The 25,641-nt window shown below is 34.2% G+C and overlaps 1 protein-coding gene across 7 annotated transcripts in view; it reads left to right on the top strand.

Moving 5' to 3' along the window:
* PIWIL1 (piwi like RNA-mediated gene silencing 1) overlaps positions 1-25,641 on the top strand; it is a 56,769-nt gene extending 31,128 nt beyond the window's left edge. For 3 of the 7 annotated variants that reach the window (XM_074205268.1, XM_074205267.1, XM_074205266.1), the window contains 7 exons: positions 742-939; positions 1,368-1,471; positions 8,975-9,045; positions 9,208-9,370; positions 16,824-16,943; positions 23,183-23,330; positions 24,233-25,639. In XM_074205268.1, the coding sequence (XP_074061369.1) occupies positions 742-939; positions 1,368-1,471; positions 8,975-9,045; positions 9,208-9,370; positions 16,824-16,943; positions 23,183-23,330; positions 24,233-24,349 (921 nt within the window). In that variant the 3' untranslated portion in view covers positions 24,350-25,639. Of the gene's footprint in view, positions 1-741; positions 940-1,367; positions 1,472-8,974; positions 9,046-9,207; positions 9,371-15,451; positions 15,589-16,823; positions 16,944-23,182; positions 23,331-24,232 lie in introns of those variants that run through there. The other 4 variants (XM_074205270.1, XR_012472221.1, XM_074205269.1 and 1 more) reach the window with 4 other exon arrangements.

Below are 25,641 nucleotides of genomic sequence, written 5' to 3'. Positions count from 1 at the left end.
AATCATCTAAATCAAAATTACTGAATCTTACACTATTGGTTTTATGTAAATTATAATTGTATGATGATACTATTGCTTTAGAAGTTTCTTTTAATGAAAAGTAAAGAAGACCCGATGATGTTTCAATCAAAAACACACCTTCTAGCTTATTTTAAATCCTATGCTTGCTTTAGGACTCATAAATGAGAATTATCATTTATATAATGTTTTTTAACGTCTGTAAACTATAAATAATTTATTTAATTCTCCCTATTTTATAGTGGTAGAAATGTAGACTTAGAGAGATTAAATAAATTACCTAAAACAACTCATTTTCTTCCCTATTTCTCTTGAAGATACCATCATCCTTCTTGTCAGTTCTAAACAATCTCTGCTCATTGTATTCCATTTCTGTCTTCAAGTCTTTGCACAAGCCATTTTTCATGCCTTCTTATTTCTACTTTTTAGATTATTTATGCAGTTCACTTTACATTTAACTTTTTCCTGGAAGCCTTTCGTAATCTTCTTAGTCATTGAAATGCCCCTTCTAGCCAAATTACATTGCACTCACATATCTATCCCAGTTCTGTGTTCTTTCAGTAGAACATAAGTCCATCAAAGGCAGGTGATAGTCTTCATTTTATGTTTCTTCCTTTCTCTAGTGAATTGCACAGTGCTTTATGTATATATAATAGGCACTAAATACATGCTTGTTGAATGAATGATTGACTTGTTGTGATAGTTGTTTCTTTTATTTTCAAGGTGGTTTGTCTGCTGTCCAATAATAAAAAAGAAAAGTATGATGCTATTAAAAAATACCTATGTATAAATTGCCCAGTTCCAAGTCAGTGCATAGTAGCTGAAACATTAAAAAAACCCCAAATTCTGCCAATTGTTACCAAGCTGGCCTTGCAAATGAACTGCAAGATTGGAGGACATCTTTGGAAGGTTTCTATCCCTGTAAGTTGTACTTTATTGCAGTGTCCCTTTTTTGAAAATGTCATTTTGTAAATATTTACAAAGGGTATAGTTTAGGCATATTTAGAAATTTTAATACTTTCCAGCCATATAATTGATGGAATTTTCTTCTGAAAGCCTAGAAATAGAGATAGAAGTGAATGCCTCCTTATGCAAGCCAATCAAGTAGGTGGTATTTATGTCATACAATATTGTAATTCATGACTACTGGATAACATGGTAGGCTACTCTACTCTTATTTATGCTCTGTAATAAATATTTATGCTCATGAGATAAAAACCTTTCTTAAGACCTCCAATTGTGGATCATTTAAAACTTACATTAAGAGGTTTTTTTTAAAGAAACTTTTTTGCTTTTCCTTATATTTTTCCTCGTGTATTTGAATGTTTACCTTTTTTGTCCATTTTAAGTTCACAGATACTATGTTCATTGGAATAGATTGTTACCATGACATCTCGTCGGGACATAAATCAGTCGCAGGATTTGTTGCTAGCCTGGATGCATCATTGACTAAGTGAGTAGGACTTGATAGATATAAAATGAATTTTACAAAGTTTTTAGCTTAAGTTGTATTTGGGGCAAAGGATTTTAGATACCTGAATGTCAAGAAAGCAAGATTAGAGAGGTTTTTTCCTGTAACTTAGATATCCTTCCTTAGTTTACCTGACCCCTAGCTTTCATTGAAAGTGTCTTTATTGACATTCCCATCATACCCATTTAAAGAGGTATGAAGTCCATAAGTGTTAACCATTAGGTTTGTTTTCAAACTTATATTTTTCATTGATCAATTATGCTGATATTGTTCCTTAAAATTTTTTTCTAAAAATTCTGATTATTACATTGAAGGCTTTTTGAGAAAGGAAAAAGGAGTATTACTAGGAAAACTACTATGCTATAAAAAACAAAAGATAGGAATAAAAACTTTTTTTAAGAAAGTATTTCTATTTTCCCTCCCATTGATATTGTCTATGGTGAAAATGAAGAATGCAATCTTTTGGAATTGGAGGAAAGATTCTTTTTCATTTGTTTGTTTTTCTTTTTTGGATCCATAACTATGGATTTCATTGGTTTGAAGAACTCTTCATATGAAAGCATTCTCCATTACTGAGTATCAACTGCCAGAAATCTATTATTGGAGGGTTGCCTACAGATGGGGAGAGAGCAGGAGTGGGAAGAGAGGACTGATGTTTGTCTTTTGTTCTCAAAGAAGGCCATGAAATCAGTGAGGTGATGCCAGGATAGGCAAATGAATTGGATTTGAGTGAGGGGGTTCTGTCCACTGGGCCAGCAACAGCTCTGGAATCAGGAGGACCTGAGTAGTTGTTGAGTCATTTCCAACTTTTTGGAACCCCAGTTTCGGATTTTCTTGGCAAAGATATTGGGATTGTTGGCCATTTCCATCTCCAGCTCATTTTACAGACAAGAAAATAGAAGCAAGCAGGGTTAAGTGACTTGCCCAGAATCACATAGCTAGTAAGTGTTTGAGGTACAATTTGAACTCATGAAGATAAGTCTTCCTGCTTCCAAGCTCTGAGTTATATCCACTGCCCCATCTAACTATGCCTCTGGGGAAATGGGCATAGAGTTATCTATATCCATATCAGGAAACAGAATCCGTTTTACATAACAGTGTCCATACTCCATTAAACTTCTCCACTGAGGCACCCCAAACACAACACTGTCTTCTAGAAACAGTTATTCTAAGTCACCTTAAAATTCTATATAAATATATACTGCTTATAATAATTTCCATCATATTATTTTAATGATATTTTATTTCCCTCAATTACATTATTATGAAAATTTTAGAATTCATTTTTACAAGATGAGTTCCAAATTTTTGTCCTTCCTTCCCCTTCCCTCTTCTGAAAATGGTAGGCAGTTTGATAAAGTTTATACATGTGCTATCATGTTCTTTATCTGAATATGAATAGCCTTTTCCTTCATGAGTCCTTTGTGCTTCACAGTTGATCATCACACAATATCTGCTGATACAGTGTCCATTGTTTCCTTGGTTCTGCTCATTTCACTTTGCATCAGTTCATTTAAATTTTTTCAGCTTTTTCTGAAATCTGCCTGTTCATCATTTCTTATTGCACAGTAGTATTTCCATTATATTCATGTACCACAGTTTGTTCAGCCATTTCCCAATCGATTAGTATTCCCTCTATTTCCAATTCTTTGCTACTATAAAGAGGGCTGCTATAAATACTTTTGTACATGTAGGTCCTTTTCCCTTTTTTATGATCTCTTTGTTTTACAGACCTACTAGTGATATTGTTGGACCAAAGGGTATGCACAGTTTGATGGCCTTTTGAGCATAGTTTCAAATTACTCCCCAGAATGGTTGGATCAGTTCTTAACTCCACCAATAGTGCATTAGTATCTCAAAAATCCCATATCCTCTCCAACATGTGAGGTGGTATCTCAGAGTTGTATTAATTTGCATTTCTCTGATCAGTAGTGATTTGGAGCATTCTTCATATGCCTATAGGTAGCTTTGATTTCTTCATCTGAAAACTGCCTATTCATATTCTTTATCAATTAGGGAATGACTTATGTTCTAACAAATTTGTCTTTGTTCTCTACATATTTATCAGAGATGCTGATTGTAAAGATTTTTTTCTCAACTTGGTTGCATTGGTTTTGTTTATATAAAAGTCTTTAAATATAATCAAAATTATTTATTTTAGATTTCATAATGCTCACTCTTGTTTGGTCTTGAATTCTTCACCTTCCCATAGATTTTAGAGGTAGACTATTCCTTATTCTTCTAATTTGTTTATAGTATCACCCTTTATGTATAACTCATGTACCCAGTACACGGTATAAACTTTTGATCTATACCTAATTTGTATACTATTGTTTTCCAGTTTTCCCAATAGTTTTTGTGAGATAGTGACTTCTTATCCCAAAATCTTGGGTTAGTTTTAGTGATTGCTGCTTTATAATGTGTTTGAGATCTGGTATTACTGGGCCACCTTCCTTCATAGTTCTTTTTTATTAATTCCCTTAATATTTTTGATCTTTTTTTCTTATAGATGAATTTATTTTTTCTAGCTCTATAAAAATTTTTTTGATAGTTTGATTGGTATAGCATTAAATAAGTAAACTAACTTAGCAGAATTGTCATTTTTGCCATTTGGATCAACCTACCCATAAGTAATTGATATTGTTCCATTTGTTTAAATCTGACTTCATATGTATGAAATGTGTTTTGTAGTTGTGTTCATATAATTCCTGGTTTGTCTTGGCAGGTAGACTCCCAAGTATTTAGTTATGTTAAATGAAAATTCTTTTTCTATCTCTTCCTGCTGGGCTGTGTTGATCATATAAAGGAATGCTGATGATTTATTTGAGTTTATCTCATATCCTGCAATTTTGCTAAAGTTGTTAATTATTTCACATTATGTTTTGGTTGATTCTCTAGGGTTCTCTAAGTATATAAGCATATCATTTGTAAGGCGTGATAGTTTTGTTTCTGCATTGCTTATTCTAATTTATTTGATTTCTTTTTCCTCTTCTACTGCTATAGCTAATATTTCTAATGTATATTGGATAATAGTGGTGATAATGGACATCTTTGCTTTATTTCTGACCTTATTGGAAAGGTTTCTAGTTTATCCCTTTTGCAGATCATGTTTGCTAATGGTTTTAGATAGATACTGGTTATTATTTTAAGGAAGGAGTGTTCTCTTTCTTCCTATTTTCTCTAGTGTTGTTAATAGGAATTAGTGCTTTATTTTGTCAAAATCTTTTTCAGCATCTGTTGAGATAATCATATTATTTCTGTTGAATTTTTTATTGATATGGTCAATTATATTGTTTGTTTTCCTAATACTGAACTAACCCTGCATTTCTATACATGGTGTAAGTCCCATCTGATCATGGTGTATAATCATTATGATATATTGCTGTAATAGCCTTACCAGCATTTTGTTCAAAAATTTTGCATCAACATTCATTAGGGAAATTGGTCTATAATTTTCTTTTTCTGTTTTACAACTTCCTGATTTAGGTATCAGCAAATATTTGTAGGACTCCTTCTTTGCCTGTTTTTCATACAGTTCATAGTATATTGGAATAATTTATTTGTGAATTCATCTGGCCCAGGGAATATTTTGCCAGAGAATTCCTTAATGGTTTGTTTAATATCTTTTTCTAAGATAGGGTTATTTAGGAATTCCATTTCCTGATCTGTTAGTCCGAATAATCACTGATTTCACTTAGATTATTAGATTTATTGGTATACATTTGAGCAAAATATTTCCTAATGATTGCTTTAATTTTTTCCTCCTTGGTGACTATGCCACCCTTTTTATTTATCATCTTTCCTTTTTTAAAATTGAATTAACAATAGCTTGTGTTTTATTGGTTTTTTCAAAGAATCAGCTATTAGATTTATTTATTAAATCAATTGTTTTTTCTTTTTACATTGAATCTTAGTAATCTCCCCCTTTGATTTTCAGGATTTTCAATTTGGTACTCAATTGAGGATTTTTAATTTGCTCTTTTCCAAGTTTTTTATTTGCATACCCAATTCATTGATTTGGTTTTTTTTCTATTTTGTTGTTTTAAGAATTTAGAGAAATGAAATTTCCCATAAGTATTACATCAGATCTCATAGATTTTGATATGTTTTTTCATTGTTGTCAATTTCTTTAATGAAATTATTTGTTTCTATAATGTGTTCTTTGAACCACTAATTCTTTAGAGATTATTTAGTTTCTAATTAATTTTTAATTTCTTTCCACTATGCATTGTTGAATGCAATCCTTATTCCATTATGATCTGAAAAGAATACATTTAGTATTTCTAACTTTTTACATTGGATTTTGAGATTTTTACATGGTCAGTTTTTCTATGCATTTGCCTTGTGCTGCTGAGAAAAAAAGGTATATTTGCTTCCTTTCCTATTCAGTTTTCTCTAAAGATCTGTCATATTTAACTTTTCTGATATTCTTTTTACCAACTTCATTTCTTTCTTGTTTATTTTTTGGTTGACTTTATCAAATTCTGAGAGGAAATATTTCAGGTCCCCTACTAATATAGTTTTGATGTCTGTTTCTTCCTGTAACTCACTTAATTTCTTTAAGAATTTGGATGCCGGGGCAGCTAGGTAGCGCAGTGGATAGAGCACTGGCCTTGGAGTCAGGAGGACCTAAGTTCAAATCTGACCTCAGACACTTAATAATTGCCTAGCTGTGTGACCTTGGGCAAGTCACTTAACCCCATTCCCTTAAAACAATTTTTAAAAAAAAATTTAAAAAAGAATTTGGATGCCATACCACTTAACACAAAGTGTTTAGAATCAATATTGCTTTATTATCTATGGAACTTATTAGCAAGATATAGTTTCCTTCTATATCTCTTGATTTTGGCTTTTACTTTGAGATCAGGATTGCTATTCCTGCTTCTTTTGTTTTTAACTTCATCTCCAACACCTTACCTTTCCTCTATGTGCATTTCTCTGTTTCAAGTACCTTTTCTGTAAACAACTTATTCTAAGATTCTTGGTTTTGCTCTACTCTGCTATCTGCCTCTGTTTTGAGAAAAATCATCTCATTAAGATTCACAGCTATGATAGTTACCTGTGTATTTCCTTCCATTCTATCCTTGCTCCCGTTTGTCCTCTCTATCTTTTTACCCTTTCCCTCCTTACCAGTATTTTACTTCTGACTACCACTTCCCCTAATCTTCCCTCCATTCTGTCAGTCCTCACCCCCTTTTTTACTTAATCTCCTTCTCTCCTACTTCCTGTTAGACAAGATAGATTTCTGTATTCAAAAGATTGTGTGTATCATTCCCTCTTTGAACCAATACCAATGAGAGTAAGGTTCAAGTAATAGTTGTCACCCACCTTCCCATCTTCCCCTCCACTGTAATGGGTTTTGAAATTATGAAATAATTTAACCCATTCTATCTCTCCCTTCTTTTTGCACCCATTATACCTGTCTTTTTCATCCCTTAAATTTTTTGTCATTTCCTCAAATTCACCTATCTACACATACCCCTTGCTTGGTATATTCCTTCTATCTGTACCATCAGTAATACAATTAAGTATTATTTTCCCATGTAAAGATGCAAACAGTTTAATTCTATCAAATCCCTTATGTTTTCTTTCCCCTTTTTATGTTTTTATGCTTTTCTTGGGTCTTGACATTAGAGGTCAAATTTTTGGTTTAAATTTGGACTTTATGAAAGCTAGAAATTCTTCTGTTTCATTAAATGACTTCAGTCCTTTAATGTTGCAGCTGCTCCTGATTGTGATCCCTGATAGTTGAATTGTTTGTTTCTGATCACTTGAAATATTTTTTCCCTTGATCTGATAGTTCAGAAATTTGACTATGATGTTACTTGGAATTTATATTTTGGGATCTATTTTCTGAGGTGGTTGGTAGATTCTTTCAATTCCTTATTTTGACTTCTTGCTTCCAGGACATCAGGGCAGTTTAACTTGACAGTTTCTTGAAGAATGCTATCCAGGTCCTCTTTTTGATTATGACTTTCAGGTAGTCTACTGATTCTGATGTCCTCTATCTTGGATCTCTTTTTCAGGTCAGCATTTCTTAAATGAGGTATTTAACATTTTCTTCCATGTTTTCATTCTTTTGCATTTGTTAGATGAATTTTTGATGTCTCATAGAGTCATTAGCCTCCACTTGCCCAATTCTAACTTTTAAGGAGTTGTTTTCCTCAATTAACTTTTTTTACTTTCCTTTCCATTTGACTAATTGTTCTCTTTAAGAAGTTGTTTCCAAAAATGTATTTTTATATCTCCTTTTCCATTTGGTTAATTCTACTTTTAAAGCAGTTGCTTAATTTTTCCAGTATTTTTTCTACCTCTCTCATATGATTTTTAAATTTATTTTTATTTTTATTATTATTTTTTAAAATTTAAGGGTTAAGTGACTTGCCCAAGATCATACACCTAGGCAATTATTATGTGCCTGAAGTCTGATTTGAACTTAGATCCTCCTGACGCCAGGGCCACTGCTCTATCCACTGCACCACCTAGCTGCCCCTCTCATATGATTTTTAAACTACTATTTTGATCTCTTCCATGAGTTCTTTCTTTTTTATTTGGGGTTTTGCTCATAGGTGTTTTGACATTGTTGTCCTCTTCTAAATTTGTGTCTTGATCTTCCCTGTCACTATAACTTTCTATGGTCTAATTCTTTTTTTTTTGCTTTATTGTTTTCATTTTTTGACCTTTTTCCTTTCTTTTAAATTTGAGTTCTGCTCCCAGGGTGAAAGGGGCATTGTCTCTGATCTCTTATGCTAGTGGTTACAGGTCCTAGCTGTTTACCCGGCATTGTGCTGATGTGTCTCTGGGGTCCAAGGGGACCTTGTGTCTGGTGCTGTGCTGAGGGTTTGGGTTGTGGAGGGTAGCTGTCACTTTTGGTGCTGTAGAGGTCTGGCAGCTTACCTGGTTGTGAGGGGGAGTCCTAGTGGTGATATCTGGTATGTGCTGAGACATAGTGGGATGATTTTGCTTTTTCCTTGGTCTGACCCTGGAGGAAGCCTGATTGCCCTGGGCTGTGCCAAGGCACATGGTGATTTTCAGAGCAGGAGCCTACCTGTTCACTTAGCTTTGTTAAGGCAGGTAGGGTTCCTGGTGTTGGCTCTTGCTTACTTCATCACACTGCAGGGCTCAGGATCTCCCTTTGATTTACTGAGTTGGAGTTGTTGGCTTGCTGGGATGTTTCCTTTCCTAGACCATTCTCTCATTCCCCCAATACTGGAGTGAGATGGACTTTTCCCATGATTCCTCCAAATTTTCTGGGCTAAAAGTTGTTTCACCCTATTCCCTTTCTGGTTCTGCTAGTCCAGGATTTGTTCTGGGGTCCTATGTTATGACTGGAGGTAAATATAGAAGGGCTACATTGACTTATTGCTTATCCTGACATCAATATGTTATAATGTAAAATATTATATAATATTTTTACAATAATTATAATTTTATTAGATTGTAGAAAAATCAAGTTCATGTGAATTTGACTCTTCCTCTTAACAGGTGGTATTCTTGCTGTCGTTTTCAAAAGATGGGGCAAGAGTTTCTAGATGGCCTCATGTTTTGCTTAGAAAGTAAGTTTTTCAGTACCTAATTACTAATTATCTCAACTGAAAGGTTCATTTAAATTGAGCAATATTACAAACAACATTTGCAAATGTTACCTCACAAATTGGAACCAAGTGTGTTTTTTTTTCAGGTTACAGTTCATCTTAATTTTCTTGGTATCTTTTCAGATGCATTAAGTGCCTGGAAGGACAACAATAAACAATGCCCATTACCTAAGCTTATTTTTGTATATCGGGATGGTGTTGGAGATGGTCAACTTCAAACTATGGTGGATTATGAAGTACCTCAGATGTTAAGATGCCTAAATTCTCTTCCTAATTATTCTTACAAGTAAGCACACATGAATTATAAAGTGATTATTGAAACAAACTTTTATCTCTAATCTTTAAAAGAACTCTGTATCAGAGGTTCTTAACCTAGGTTCCACAAATTTCCCAAGGGGAATTAAATTAGATCTTTAATACAGTTGACTTCCCCTGTAATACTATATGTTTTATGCTTTTAAAAATTGTTCTCATTCATCCATTGACTTTACCAGATGGCCCAAAAGTCCAATAACACCCCCAAATGGTTAAGAGCCTCTGAAGTACTACATTGAAGGGAATTTTGTTTAGCATGGGAAAGTAGAGCTTATGTAGTAAGGAAATAATACTCCAGTATGCCCATGAATTAATTATCTCAGTGTAATTATTCCCTACAACATTAAAAGACTGCAACCTATCCATACCTGCCCATCTTATTCAGTTCTCGTCCATGTCTTCCTCAGGAGATCCCACCACATGTACTGGGAGCCTTCTTTATATCTTCTTAGCATTGCAGGAATCCCACTCAAAAATATGTATTGTCCATCAGATGTCTCCAACTGACCCAGTCATCTTTTTTATTTTGGTCAGTTGTCTCTCAAATATTCTTTAAACTACTTCTCTTTAATTCTTTAATTCTAATATGTTGTGACTCAATATGACTCTTATTTGCCTTTTGAGGGAAGTAGAACTCTTCTTCAGAGACTACAGGGTTCAATACCTTGTAACCCTCCCTCTTTGAATGGGTTTTTGTTTCATGCAGAAGCTTGGGGCACTGAAAGAAGCAAGCTCAAAGACTATCTAACCCTCTTACTTCCTGTATTATTCTGACCCATTTGTGTGTGTGTGTGTGTGTGTGTATGTATGTGTGTAGACAGACATATAGACAAATAGCTGCATAAACCTGATTGGTTGATGATTGAACTGTACATCATAATATGAACAGTAGTCATTCTTTATCTTATATTTTTCCTAATGGCAGATAGTTAGAAATGCCACATAAAAAAATTAAAGATAGTTTGGCAAGAGACCCAACTAAAGAAAAGCATCTCAAGGAATTTAAGAATGAAACTGGAAAACAGCAGACAGATAAAATGGAAAAGTTCTGGAATCATATTTATTAAAAATATCACCATCAAGGTCTATGAACCTTGTATTTTTATTTGAGCACCTGTATTTGCCCCACATGTGCTTCAAGAGGAAGTGGAACTGGCACTGAAAAAAAAGAAAGAAAGAAAAATCAGCTGAAATAGACCAAAGACTCATAGAAAGGTCTGTGCTCCAGGACTCATAGTGTCCAGGTCCTTGAGGATTCAGGTCTCCAGATACCTGAAAGAAGGGAAATATAAGACAAAGGTGAGATGGAATAAAGAAACAGGGAAACTCTTCCTTTCTCATTCTTACTCCACAGAGCAAAAATCTGACATAGAAGAGGACTGGTAGACTCATTTTACTCTAAATTCTTTTCTGCTTATTTTTTTCCAGATGTGGGGAAATTAAGGAACCCCCCCCCCACCTTTTTATAGTCAAGTGAGTTCCAGTGTTGAGAGAGAAAGCTTTTTTCCCAATGTGCAATTTATTCTTTTTTTTCCTGTTATTGATTGAAGGTTAGGTCTTCTTAAGACAGAAAAGTATCTGAGTAATTTGTTAAGGAGATTTGTTGGGGATACAAATTTCAGGACCCTGCTTAATATATGGTAATGATGCAATGTATTTCACATGAGCTAGCATGATATAGGAAGATGTATGGTGATAGTAAGGAGGCAACTTGCATTTGCCTGATGGATCACAGAAAGGGGAGAGCTCCCTCAGATCTATACTCTGAAAATATAGTTCATGAGCTTACTTTTATTATCAGCCCTAGACAACAAGCTTGAAGCAAAAACCTTCACTCAATATAGTAAGAACAGGGGCTCTTCCCCCTTGTATTTGAGGCAGGCTCTTAATGGCAGATATACAGATCATTGAAAGGAAGCACAGGTCCAAACTGAACGGACTCTAGTGGTGAGGTAGAAGTAATCAACTAAATTAGATTTTTATAAAACATTAAAGATAGAAATAAGGACAAATAATTGAGGATCTATACCATAGAATATCATGATTGTTTAAGGATGCGGTCAAAAGTCCTAAAATATGGAGATCCAAGAAGAGAGAAGACCAGTATTTGGGGCAGATGGGATAATAAGCAAAATTTTTTCTTCTATTTTCTTTTTTTCTAACAAGGAAAATAATCTTTGGACTTGAAGGAACAGAATAAAAAATAGAGATCAATTAAAACCCAAAAAGTGAAGAAATAGTATAAAAGTACTTAATAGTTTTCTGTGAATTCAAGGCTACAAACCTAAATGAACTACATCCCAGAATACTTCAAGAACTAGCTGATGTTTAATCAACTTTGCCTCTATTTTCATTTTTAAGGGAGAAAAGTGCACAGGATGAGCTATGATCAAATATTCCATGTTTTTTTTAAAAAAGGAAGCAAGTGATAGTGTTAAATTCTAAACTGATGATCCTGAATTCATCTTCTGGAAAAAAATTTAAGGTATATTGAAGGAATGGCTTATGAAGATCTAGAAAAGGAAGTGAGGGTCACACAGAATCAGCATGGATTCATAAAACAAATAAAAAAAATCCAAGATTTTAAATTTGAAATCCTCTCTGAGTACTTAATTGTGGCATGGTAGTTCCACTGAAATTTTAAAATTTATACCAAGGGATGGGATGGAGTAAGCTCTATCAAAGTCTACCAGTCTTCATTATGTTCCTAGCAAGTCTATTTTTTGAAGACTCAGTCTAAGTGTGAAGAAACTCATTACCAGTACACATGATGTGTGACCCTCAATAATATGTTCTTTGTTTATTGTCCATGAAACAGAATAAAAAATAATCCCTTGCTACTTTACAGTCATGTAAAAGGCTGGGAAAAGAGGCAAAGGGTGATAAAAATTGTAGTTTAGACTTGGAATAAATGTTGACTTATATACTAAAGCCTTTCCTGAGAAATTTCATATAAAGATTTTTTCCTGTCAGTTTTTCTTTTTAATTCTAGATGCATTAGTTTTATTTGTGCAGAAGTTTTGAAGTTTCATAGAATCAAAATTATCTATTTTCTCTTTTTTAATTCCCTTTATCTCTTATTCAGTTAAGAATACATCTCTTAGCTGGGAGCTGTGGGAATCCTATGATATGTAATCTGTTTTCTTTTATTTTTTTTTTGGTATGATCCTTAATAGCCAGGTCATATATCCATTTTTGAATTTTTTATGGAATATTGCATAAGATGTTGGTCAATATTCATTTCTATTAGACTGCTTTCAAGTTTTTCATCAGTTTCTTTTTTATCAAATAAATACTTTCCTAAGTAATTTGCTAATTGAACACTGTTATTGAATTCCATTGTTTCTAATTCCTCCTTGTCTGTCTGTTCCATTGATCTACTTTTCTGATTTTCAAATAATTAAATGGTTTTGATGACTTCTGCTTTTTTATATCATTTAAGATCTAGCAGTACTAGTTTCATCCCTACATTTTTTTCATTATTCGCTTTGACTTCCTGGAATTCTCTTTTTTAAATGAATTTTGTTATTTTTGAGTTATGTAAAATAAGCCCTTAGTGGCAGTCAGGTGACCCAATAGATAGATAATAAGACCTGGATTCAGGTAAACCCGAGCTCAAATCCAGCCTAAGACATTTACTAGGGGCGGCTAGGTGGTGCAGTGGATAAAGCACTGTCCCTGGAGTCAAGAGTACCTGAGTTCAAATCCGATCTCAGACACCTAATAATTACCTAGCTGTGTGGCCTTGGGCAAGCCACTTAACCCCATTTGCCTTGCAAAGAAACCTAAAAAAAAAAAAAAGACATTTACTAGCTGTGTCTTCCTGGACAAATCACTTAGCCCTGTTTGCCTCACTTGCAAAATGAGCTGGAGAAGGAAATGGCAAATCACTTTGCCAGTAAACCCTACGAGTAACTCTATGATCATTTGGCATAACAGAGCTGTAAATTAACTTTGGTTGTATTGACATTTTTAAATTATATTTGCAAGGCTCTGCCAGGAACAATGAATAGTTCTCTAGCTATTTAAGTTGCTATTTTTTTTTTAGGGAATGTTTTTAATTGAATCTATGTAAGTATTTTCCGTGCTCTAGCAGACTGATCCCAAATGTTTTATATGTCTTGTTATTTGGAATGAGATTTCCCTTTCTTTTATTTCTTCTTGGATTTAATATAAATTGAAATGCTATCATTTTTTGTGACTATGTTAGTCTGAAAGTTTGCTGAAGTTATTATCTCAGTATCTTCAGTGCTTTTCTTGTATTTTCTGTATAAATCATCATGGTATACCTATATCAAAGAAGAGTGGGGAGAGCAGAATTCTTTGCTTTATTTCTCTTCCAGGAAAGGTTAATTGGCTTAATTTTTTTTACATCACTATTGCTTCCCCAGTATCCCTTCCCAGAGACCCTTTTCATGTGACAGATTGTGTTTTTAAAGACCAAAAAAGGGAGAAGAAAAAAATCAAAGAAACCTGAAAGTGTGTATCATGTACAACACTTATGGGCCTCTAACTTCTGCAGAGGAATGGAGTGGGATTGATTTTTAAACCAAAAATGCATTCCCTCATTCAGAGAGGGTAGGTAGGGGTTGTACTTGGTTGTCTTTTTTTTTTTTAATAAGATATGTAATCATTTCAGAATGATTCAGCTCCCTCTAAACTGTCCAATTTGAGTGAACAATGCAATAATGGCAGTTTAGTGTCCAGAACAGAAAAGATAATGTTTCCACTGAAGTGTGTCACAGTAGGCACTGGAATATTCTGTTCTAAGTATTTTAGAAGATTGACAAGATTAGAACATATCCCCTGGAGGGAGGAATAGTTTAGTAAAGAAACTTGAGATCATGCCTAACAAAGATTAATTAAAATAATTTAGAATACTAAGAAAAAAGAAGAAAGAAAGGAGGATAGATTAGTTGTCTTTGAGTATTTGAAGGGTAATTAAGTTGAAGATCTTTTTTTTGCTTGGTCCTAAAGAATAGGACCAGAAAGTTGCTGATTTGAATGTAGATTTAACCTTCTCAGGGAAATGAAAACAAATTAAAAACACTTTCTAATGGAGTTAGCCAAAAGTAAAATGGTTACTTTATGAGCACTAGGTCCTGCACCATTACCATTTCATGACTCACATTGGATGTTTTCAAAAAGAATCTGGATGACCAGAATATTAGAAGAGACTGATAAATCATCTAGCCCAATCTGTATTTGCAAATTTCCCACTTAAATTTCCAATAAGTTCTCATCCAACCTGCTTGAAGACCTTCCTAGAGGGGGATCCCACCACTTAAAGGACCAGCCATTTTACTTTGGCACAAATTATCAAGGACATTTTCCTGGTCTTGATCACAATTTTTTTTTAGGTTTTTGCAAGTCAAATGGGGTTAAGTGGCTTGCCTAAGGCCACACAGCTAGGTAATTATTAAGTGTCTGAGACCAGATTTGAACCCAGGTACTCCTGACTCCAGGGCCGGTGCTTTATCCACTACACCACCTAGCCACCCCTACAAAATTTACTTCTTAGCAATTTCCAGTCATTACTCTTGGTTCTTCCCTCTGGGACCAGACACACCAAGTCTATTCTCTTTTCCACACAGCTACCTTTGAGATACTTGAATTTAACCATCCTTATCCTCAAACTGTCAGATACTAGAGAGTTGACTTCTATCTATCAGAATTCTGAGTACTCTAAGAATGTGATCTTTAAATCTTAGATGAATGTTACATATCCTTGGATCATAATATCATGGAAGTAAATCAATAAACGTTTATTAACTGCCAACTGTATATCAAACACTAGGGATGTGCTGCTATATGCTAAACACTAGAGAAACTTTTAAAAAAGAGGCAAAAGAAAGTCCCTGCTCTTGGGTTGTTCGTAGTCTACTGAGGAAAAATACAAACAGTGATGTACAAGCAATATAGCAACAAGATAAATGGGAAGGAGTCCTCTCAGCCACAGTTTAATACTCTAACACATTCATTCTTAGTTTTGTACCTTGACATTGGTTCTGATAAGATGAGACCCCTTATTCTCTCCCCCAACTTTATGTAGGTCAAATTAGAGCATTTCAGAGCTGGAAGGAATTGCAGAGACCATTTAATCTATATCTTATATGGACATTCATCTTTCCTAAAAAAGGCTTTTTTACCCAAGAACGTCTCCTGCAGGCCCATCCCCTTCTCCCATTGGTGAGTTCCTTCTGCCGACCATGCTTCATTTTAGTTCCTGGTTGTGCTGCTGACTCTGGACTTTGCCACCACATCTATGATTTCCTTCCTTTTGACTCCATTATATGGATTATCATCTCCCATTAGAACATAAGTTCCTCAAGGGAAGAGATTGTCCTCTTGCTTTTTTCACGTATACTCAGCGAAGTGCCTTGGCACATATTAAACATTAAATAAATTTTTACTGCCTGTCTTCGAATGCCAGACAAATTATTCCTTATACAAAATTACTGCTAAATAGTCATTTATTGTTCCTTTGAAGATGTAAGGAGAAAACTTAACTACCTCACTTAATAGTCATTCTGCATTGGATAGCTACAATTCTTAGGAAATTTACCCTTATATCAAAGGGAGATTCATTTTTTCATTTTAAAATTTTATTTCTTAATTTAAAAAATTTCTAGATAACGTTTTATTTTTTGTAAAATTAATCATCTCCTCTACTCCTTCTTCCTCTACCACCCCAATTAAACAAATTACAAATCTATTTTTTTTTTAATTTCTGTCAATTATTTTTTGAGGCTAAGAGGAACCAAGCTAACCTTCCTTCTGTAGTGATGCCTTTCCATTGCTTAAAGGGGAAGAAAAAAATCTGATAACTTTATTTTCTTTTCTGAAACCTAAATGACCTTTGTTCCTTTAACTAATTCTCATATAACATGATCCCCAGTAACCTCCCTATCCTGGTTGATCCCTTTTTGACTATCCTTTGGTTTACTAATACTTGCCTAAAATATGGCACCCTGACTTAAAGACAGTTTTTTGGATGTTCAACTTGAGTAGAAAACAGCAAGGCTGTGACCTCCCTTGGCCTGGGCAATACTCCTCTATATAGTCAAGGATTATATTAATATTTTTAACTAATGAATCATGTTGACCCTGCTAAGTTTTCAGTCTGCTGAAAAATTTATTGAAGTTTCAATATGGTTTGCTTGCTTTTACAGGAATGATTTTGTTGTAACTCCTTTCCCATTTGGTTTTCAATGTGATCCTTTTGAATCCAGATGTTACCTAAGGCAAAATATTCATTGGGGAGTGGGAGGGGGAAGATAGGCCTTATATGTTTTTTTTTCCTTTTAAATGAGGCATGTGTAATTTTCCAAGTAACTAAACTCCCTTGAAATTATAGAAACTTTGAGGATTAGACTTCAAGGACATGTAAATGAAATGTATCATCTCTTATCTTTTAACCCAAGACTTGTAATCATTGTGGTGAGGAAACGAGTGAATGCCAGATTTTTTGCAGAGGAAAATGGACACCTTATAAATCCAAATCCTGGGACAGTCATTGATGTGGAAGTTACCAGACCAGAATGGTAAGTTCAATCAAAAACTGGAGGAGTGAAGCTTGGAGATCCAGCAAAGGTGGGATGGAATCATTTTCACACTTGATTTGTTTCTGTAACTTTGAATACTGTTTTTGTCACCATGTTCAATAAATTTGTAGAATTCAGACATCAGATTTCTATAGTTGGAGTATATAAACCTTTTCTTTTTTTTTTGAGAGGCCATTGGGATTAAGTGACTTACCTAGGGTCACACAGCCAGTTGGTGTCAAGTGTCTGAAGACAAATTTGAACTTGGTTCTCCTGTCTCCAGGACTAGTGCTTTTATCTACTGCACCACTAGCTTGCCCCTTAAAATAATTCTCTTCTATGCCCAGTTGAATATGTATGTTATTCTCTATTTTAGGTAATTCTGATGAGAGGAAGGTTCACTCATACCATCTCAGGTCCCCCCTTCTTCCCTCCACTAAAAAAGCTTTTTCTTGCCTCTTTTATGTCAGATATTTTATCCCATTATATCTCTCTCTCTATTTCTCACAGTACATTCTTCTCTCACTCCTTAATCTTACTTTTTTCTTCATATTAAATTCACACTTGTACCCTCAATCTATCTCTTCCTTCTCACTTCCTTAATAATGATAAAGTTCTTATGAGTTACAAGTATCATTTCCCCATTAAGGAATGTAAACAGTTAACCTTAATTTTTAAAATAATAATGGTTTTGTCCTTCATTTTCTTTTGACAAGCACATAAATTGGATTTGAGTGAGGGGGAGACTGTGCTAAGTCACCAGCTTCACTTTCTTCTCCAGAACCATCTGGCTACAATCAAGTTAACCTTATTAAGTCCTTTATGATTTCCCTTTCCTGTGTACCTTTTTATGCTTATCTTAGGTCTTGTATTTGAAAGTCAAATTTCCTGTTCAGCTTTGAATTTTCTTTTATCAGCAAAATTTGAAAGTCCTATTTCATTAAATATCCATCTTTCCCCCTGAAAGATTTTGTCCAGTTTTCCTGGGTAGTTGATGCTTTGTTATTACCTAAACTCCTTTGTCTTCTTATCATGCTCCAAGCCTTAAGATCCTCTAATCTTGAAGTTGCTAAATCTTGTGTTATCCTGATTGTGGCTCTAAGATACCTAAATTATTTCTTTATGACTGTTGCAATATTTTCTCCTTTTTCTGGGAGCCCTGGAATTTGACTATAATATTTTTTGGAGTTTTCATTTTGGGATCTCTTTCAGGACGCAATTAGTGGATTCTTTCAATTTCTATTTTCCCTTCTGGTTCTAGAATATCAAGGCAGTTTTCCTTAACAGCTTCTTGAAAGATGATTCCTAGGTTCTTTTTTTGATCATGACTTTCAGGTAGTTCGGTAATTTTAAAATTATATTTCCTGTATCTATTATCTAGATCAGTTGTTTTTCCAATGACATATTTTACTTTGTCTTCCATTTTTTATTCTTTTGGTCTTGTTGAATTGTTTCTAATTTTTTAAGGAATTATTTTCTTCAGTGAGCTTTTTGTACTTCATTTTCCTGTTTTTAAAGACATTCTTCTCTGCATTGGCTTTTTGTTCTTCTTTTACCAGTTGACCTAATCTGTTTTTCAGGTGTTATTTTTTTAATATATATTTTTGCAAGGCATTGGGGTTAAGTGGCTTGCCCAAGGCCACACGGCTAGGTAATTATTATGTCTGAGGTTGGATTTAAACCCAGGTACTCCTGACTCCAGGGCCAGTGCTCTATTCACTGTACCACCTAGCCGCCCCTAGGTGTTATTTTCTCCTTTACCAAGCTATTGACTCATTTTTCATGATTTTTTTTGCATCATCCTCTTTCTCTTCCAAATTTTTCCTCTGTCTCTCTTAACTTGATTTTCAAAATCCTTTTCAAATTCTTCTATGACCTGAGACCAATGCATATTTTTCTTGGAGGCTTTGGATGTTAGACCTTTGAGTATGCTATCTTCTTTTAAGTGTGTGTTTTGATCTTGATGTTACCATAGTAACTTTCTGTGGTCAAAACTTTTTTTTTGTTTGCTCATTTTCCCAGCCTATTACTTGACTTTTAATTCTGTCAAAGTAGCATTTTTCTTTAAAGTGGAGGATGTCCTGTCCAAAAACTTTTTGGCTTTCTTTGCAACTGTTTTCTGAGATACTTCTAGAGACCTGTAAGTTTTCAGTTCTTCCAAGTTGATATAATCTATCTCTTGACCTGTGTTCTGGGCTTTGAGTGACCACAAACACTCTTTTGTGCTCTGGAACTCTGAGTCGGGATCCTCACTCCTCTGCAGCCATAAGATCTGGGGTGCTAGTTCTCCTCCTGGTTGTGATACCACCACCAAGGTCTGTGACCTAGATCTGAGTATGAGCAAGCAACAGATTCCTCTGACCAGTTGTTTGACACTCTTACATTTGTGTGCTGAAAGCTTAGGAAGCAACTGCTGCTTCTACTGAGTCAATGCCTCCATAGGCTCGTTCTTGGTTTGATGGGGCCAGATCTGTGTGGCATGGTCTGGACTAGACTGTGTTCCTCTCTCACCTGGTACAATAGACATTTCCTGTAAACTTTCTTGGGTTGAAAAATTGTTTCATTCCATCTTCTGCCACTCTATAATTTTTGGGTTTGGAGGAGAGCTCAGGTGAGTCCCTGCCTTTACTCCACCATCTTGGTTCCATTTCAGTCTTAATCAGAAAAATGATTTATTACCATGGTGGAAGTCCTTCCTAAATCAGCTTTCTTGAAAGTTCATTGGCTTTTTAGAACAAAAATCAAAAGTGACATAAAACTAGAAGAATAAAAATGAAAACTGTAAGTTGTACAAATAAAATGGCTCCAACCTGATTGATTTAAATAAGATATTGATGACACAAAAGGGGAAATGTGTAGAGGAAAGGATACCTATACTGATTATAACAATTTTATATAAAAATATAAACCCTGTAAATCAATCATCATAAGGAAGCTAAAGTTACCTAAAACCTTTCAGAATCAATAAACAACTGATCTCCTTGCCAAGGAAAGAGATGTGACTATGAAAGGCAGGAGCATTTTGGAAAATAGGCTTGCTTATAAAAACTCATAGAAGAGGATAGTAATAAATGATGAACATATTTCCTCAAATTGAGAACTAGAAGAAGGGTGGGAAGAGTTTAAAGAACATTTGGTACAAGATGTAACTATGCAAAATGAGCAATGCATGATCATTAAAAATACTAGATTTCCCCAGTTATCCAAGACAGTCCTTTTGGGGCTCACTATCAAGCTGCATAGATTTTTTTGGAGGATATGTCTCTCTTGTTATAGTACAATTCACTGTTTGAAGTACTCTTGGCAACAATAATTCTACCAATTGCAGAGGCACATTCCTGTAATCCCTGCTACTGGAAAGGCTGGAGGTGGTGACTCTCTTGGAAGTTTGGGGCTTCAGTAGGTTAATCTGATCAGTCACTAAGCTCTTCTTCACTCAGGTGAACCTTTTGCAGTGGAGGATCACAAGTTTGTCTAAAAAGGGACACATCAACCCAGATTGAAAATAGAGCAGGTTAATACTTCTGTGGCAATAAGGAGTGAACCTTAAGTAGTCATTGCTTTTCCTACCTGAACAAGATAAGGAAACTCAGTCTTAAAAAAAAGAAAGAAAATAGAGAGATAGAAATTTTAAAACACATGCACACACATTCTTGGGCAACTCAGGAGTGTGTGTAGACTCTAACAAAGAACCTCATTAGTAAAATCTTGGTTTAGAAAATAGAATTTCATCTGTGACATTTTCAACATTTATATAACAAGTATTTATTCCTTACCTCAACATCTTGCCCTTATGTCTATAATCAAAACATTTTTTTGAAGATTATCAATCTCTCTTGGTTTTGGTGAATGATTGAGTAACATCTTTTTCTGGACAAAGACTTTAAGGCTCCCCCCCCCCCCCACTACTGAATCAGGTACTTCAAAAAAAAATTAACACATAAACAGTTGGATCTTTTCCTGTTAATAATATGACTATTAAGACATGCTGTAGGAAACTGCCTGTGGAAGTCTGACTGTTCTCTCCTTGTGATTTTTCTTGAATGTACTCTATATGGAAGCATCATAGATCAGTCTCATGATTTTCTTTAGATTTGAGGAAAGCATATGACTCAAAAGTTGTTAATGGCTCCTTGATAAATGCAGTACCTGTGGGATTTTCCAGAATTTTTTCTTCTTTGACAGATTTTTAAAGTTCAGCAAGCATAATCCTTTTGAAATAATTCCTAGACTTCTCTGTAGACATGGTCAGGGCCAGTTATAGTACTACATACCTATATTTCCTTCCATTGGGGTGTGACTGGTAGATCAATTAAGTATAGGAATTCTGAGTTTCACTAAATTTGGCATGGAGTTGGTGAGCAAGTTTGATGAGGAGGCTATAATAGGTTCCAACCTATGCTGCACGTCAAAATTCCTTTGTTGAGTCAGTAGTGCCTCTACATGGGTCCGATTTTGTTCCAGGTTTCCAATCTGAGTAAGATGGGAGATTCAGTCTTACAATTTGGTGTGTGTGTGTGTGGGGGGGGGTATGTGTGATTGTGTTATATGTTGTTACCCTGATGTCAACTAGTTCTTACCCATATTTTGTAGAGTTGTAACTTTTGGTTAACCATGTATACATAGACACACACATGTATATATTTATATATACATATACATACATATTTATAGTATCACAACACATATGTGTATTAAACTATACATATATGTAATGAAATATACGCACATGATCACATGTGCATGTGTATTGTCTGTTCCATTCAAGTACATTTTTTTCCACATGGGATAGTAGTATTTCCATTATTGAAATGAGATATTTCCATTTCCATTATTGCTGCCTATGAGAAACACTGGCAGATCTGTGTTACTTTATCCTTATATCACAAAACCTAAAAAAATAGATTTTAAGTCAATATCTTCACAGGCTCTTTTCCCCTTGCATGATTTTCACTGTTTTGTGAGATAAATAACTTTTTGATGTGCTGGTAAAGGTTATCAATTAACTCTCTAGGAAAAAAAGTATGCATATATATTTATTTTCCTGACACAAATGATGAACAGCAACAATTTACAAATAATAAATGTATAGTATTCTTTATTGTAAATTCTGTATAGCCAATAATTTCTCACAGGCTGCTGTTTTTTATTTCTTTTTTGTTATTTTTACAAAGTAATGGGGTTACATGACTTGCCCAAGGTCACACAGCTAGGTAGTTAAGTGTCTGAGGTTGGATTTGAACTGAGATCCTCCTGACTCCAGAACCGATAATCTATCCACTGGGCCACCTAGTTGCCCCTGATTTTTGCCAGACTCTTGTGTCCACAATCTGCAGTTGTAATTTAGCCATAACTTGACAAATGGTATTGTCTCCCAATCCACTTACTCTTTTCCCAATCTGCTGTTACATTATTTTTCACAGTTATATAAATTATGTTCATTCAAATGACACCTTTCATCATTAACACTAATGATGATAGTAGTATACTTTCTTTCCAGTTTTCTGTTGAGTTTTGGGAATTTAAACATTGATTCTACATCATTATTTAGAAAATCCTCAAATCCTTCAAAACAGTTTTATGTTTTAAAATTTCACTTGGATGTTACAACTTTTTCCACTAGCTATCCATCTTGAAGTTAGTTCTTCATAAGGTCAAGACTATAGTTCTGATAAATCAGAATAATTAAAAATGCTTTGACTGATAAAAGATAGATTCATATATTGAATTATATTTTCTAATAATATATTTCTAGGTAGAGGAGTATTGATTGGAATGTCTTTTAACTTATCTAACAGTCACATTTTCAACTTGGGACTCATATTTTCCAGGACCAGGACCAACATTTAAATTTTCCAAAAGTCTTCTATCTTTTCTTCTTTTAAATTGCCTTTTGTGAGTTCTCTTCCATTATTGGATTACAAACTCTGAGCACAAGTAGCACATGTCTGGTACTTAATGGACACTTAATAAAAAGGCTATTTTCCTGAAGAGCATTGCAAGCAGAAAATGAAGTTTGACATCTAAAGAGTAAAATGATTTTTTTGGCAGCACACTTGACAACTTTTATTGTTTGTCTAAACGTCTGTCTTCTAATAACCCATAACTCCAAATGTTTGATATGTAGTAAAATAGTTGTTGGCAATCTCAAATGAAGTTTTCACTATATATTAATGAACCTGCTGAGTCCTCAGTTTTCTAATTAGATGGACATTTTTTTGTGTGTTTTGTAATTATAGGTATGATTTCTTTATCATAAGCCAATCTGTAAAGTCGGGTAGCGTGATGCCGACACATTACAACGTGATTTTTGATAATACTGACCTTGAACCTGATCAAATACAGTGCTTAACTTACAAGCTATGCTACATGTATTTTAACTGGACTGTAAGTATTTTTCTTATCTGCAGGTTCTTAACCTCAGATCTACAGATTTTAAGGGGTCCAGGGATAAAATTTTTGTGGGAAGATATATGAATTTGGATGGGGAAAAATTACATTTTTATTTTCACCGAACTTTGTTTCCTTTGTGATCCCATGACTTTAATTTTATGCATTTAAAAACCTTATTCTGAGAGGGCATCCATAAATTTCTCCAGACTGCCAGAGGACCAGGATACAAAAATGGTTAAGAACTCTTGCTATACTGGGATCTAATTTATATGTGTATGTATATATATATATATATATATATATATATATATATATATATATATATAAAATTTAGGAAGAAACCTTGGGAGATTGAATGCTGCCAATAAGTCAGCCAAGCCATTATGGAGTGTTCTACGTACAAGGTGCTATATACTAAGCAGTAAGGCTATAATAAAAAGAGAGGCTTCCTTTCTAAAGGGGAAGGCAAAATGTAAATAAATCTGTACTTACCAAATATATGTAGAGAGGATAGTAAGTAATCTAGAGAAGGCTGTAACTTGGAGTCAACTTGAGTTCAAACTCCCTGTCATACTACTTGTGTTACCTGGATTTTCAGGGGTTTCTGTTTATCCCCAAGGATTTACCCACTAAGGATATTAGAGAGCAAGTTGCTGCTGCTGAAAGTTCTGTCTATCCCCAAGGATTTATCCACTAAGGATATTAGAGAGTAAGTTGCTGCTGCTGCTGACAAAATTAAATTAGGAAAGTTTTTTCAAAGTGGAATGCAATGTGGTAGATGTTAGATAAATGTTTACAGACTGACTCATTTCTCAGTAGGTTTTTATTTAGCATTGAAAAGGGATTAAAATCTTGTCATCAAATTAAGTGTTGAATTGTTTCTTTCTTCACTGAAGGGTGTCATTCGAGTTCCAGCTCCATGCCAATATGCCCACAAGCTGGCTTTGCTGGTTGGCCAGAGTATTCATAACAATCCCAGCCAAAAACTGGCAGATCGCCTTTATTTCCTTTGAACAGCAGACCCTTGGACTTCATTCACAGATGGAGATTTTCAGAAGAATGTTGGAATTGTCTTTTCCATAACTGTTAACAATAGTTTCTACATAGAATATAGAATAGGAAGGGACTTGAGGGACAAATGAGTTTTCTTAATACTTATTTGTTAACACTCTTTGAAGAGACACTAGCTCACGTGAGAATCCTTCTGGGAAAGAATACTTAGAACTATAAAGGAGAACCATCCCAAAGCAAGGAAAGCAATCAATATCATAGTCTGACAGACGAGGGAAAATAATTTTGTGGTAAAGATTTAATGATGGGTCATATTTAAGATTGTGATGTTAGAATCATGATATGAAATTCTGTATTTTGCTGTAAAACAATTGTAGCATTAGCACAGGGGATATTCTAACTTTGTGTTGTTAAATGTTACCCTTGGCATGTTTTATTTAAAAGGACATATGTTATTTTCTCTGAACTCAGATGATAGAATACTCAGTTTAGGAATTTAATATGTTCTTGGTCTTTGTTGATATTCATCCCTGAGTCCTATAATTCCTTTTTCATTTAATCTAAGGAGTAGCTTCATTAACATTGTTCTTGAAAAATAGGGATCATTTCCCATCTAATCTGCCTCAAAACAAACTATTTTTTTCCCCAGGAAAAGATATAGACCCTATAGTTTTCTGGTTTGTTAATCTTTGTAAAAATAATAGCTAAGAAGAGCAAACTTCAGTTTTAAATTAAAATATCATTCTTAAATTAAAAAACAGCTCTGTGTATTATCAGTGGGGAAGGGGATAGATATTCTTTTCCCCTTACTGACTTCTTTCTTATTCCCTACTGCACCCTTTGCTTTTGAACTGATTTGCTAGCTGTAAAGACTGATCAATTCATCCACACCAAGTCACAGGACATAGGATTGAATAAACTGGAGAAAAGATGTGAACACTTGCAAACTAGCATTTCTAATTCTGATAAAAGAATCATCAAGTACTTCTTTTGATTAATGATCTTTTTGCAAAAAGAATACTGAGATAGTACATGGATATATCTGTCTTTAACCAGAGTTTACTGATTTTTGTTGCTTAGATAATGAGTTTCCATGGATTAATTTTTTTAAGTTTAAAATTTCAGTGTTTTGATTCATTTAGAAAGGAACAGTGATCTTTACCTTCTTTTTCTTGTATATATATATATATATATATATATATATATATATATAAAAAGTCCCAAATTCTACTTTACTGTAAAATATGTTAAAGTCAAGATAGATATGACAGTTATATGTGAGATTAAACTGATG

The sequence above is a fragment of the Macrotis lagotis genome, chromosome X (assembly GCF_037893015.1).
Source record: "Macrotis lagotis isolate mMagLag1 chromosome X, bilby.v1.9.chrom.fasta, whole genome shotgun sequence".
In the NCBI taxonomy this organism is placed as follows: Eukaryota; Metazoa; Chordata; class Mammalia; order Peramelemorphia; family Peramelidae; genus Macrotis; species Macrotis lagotis.
Note: the sequence above shows the minus strand (reverse complement) of the source record. Positions and strands in the feature narration are given on the sequence as shown.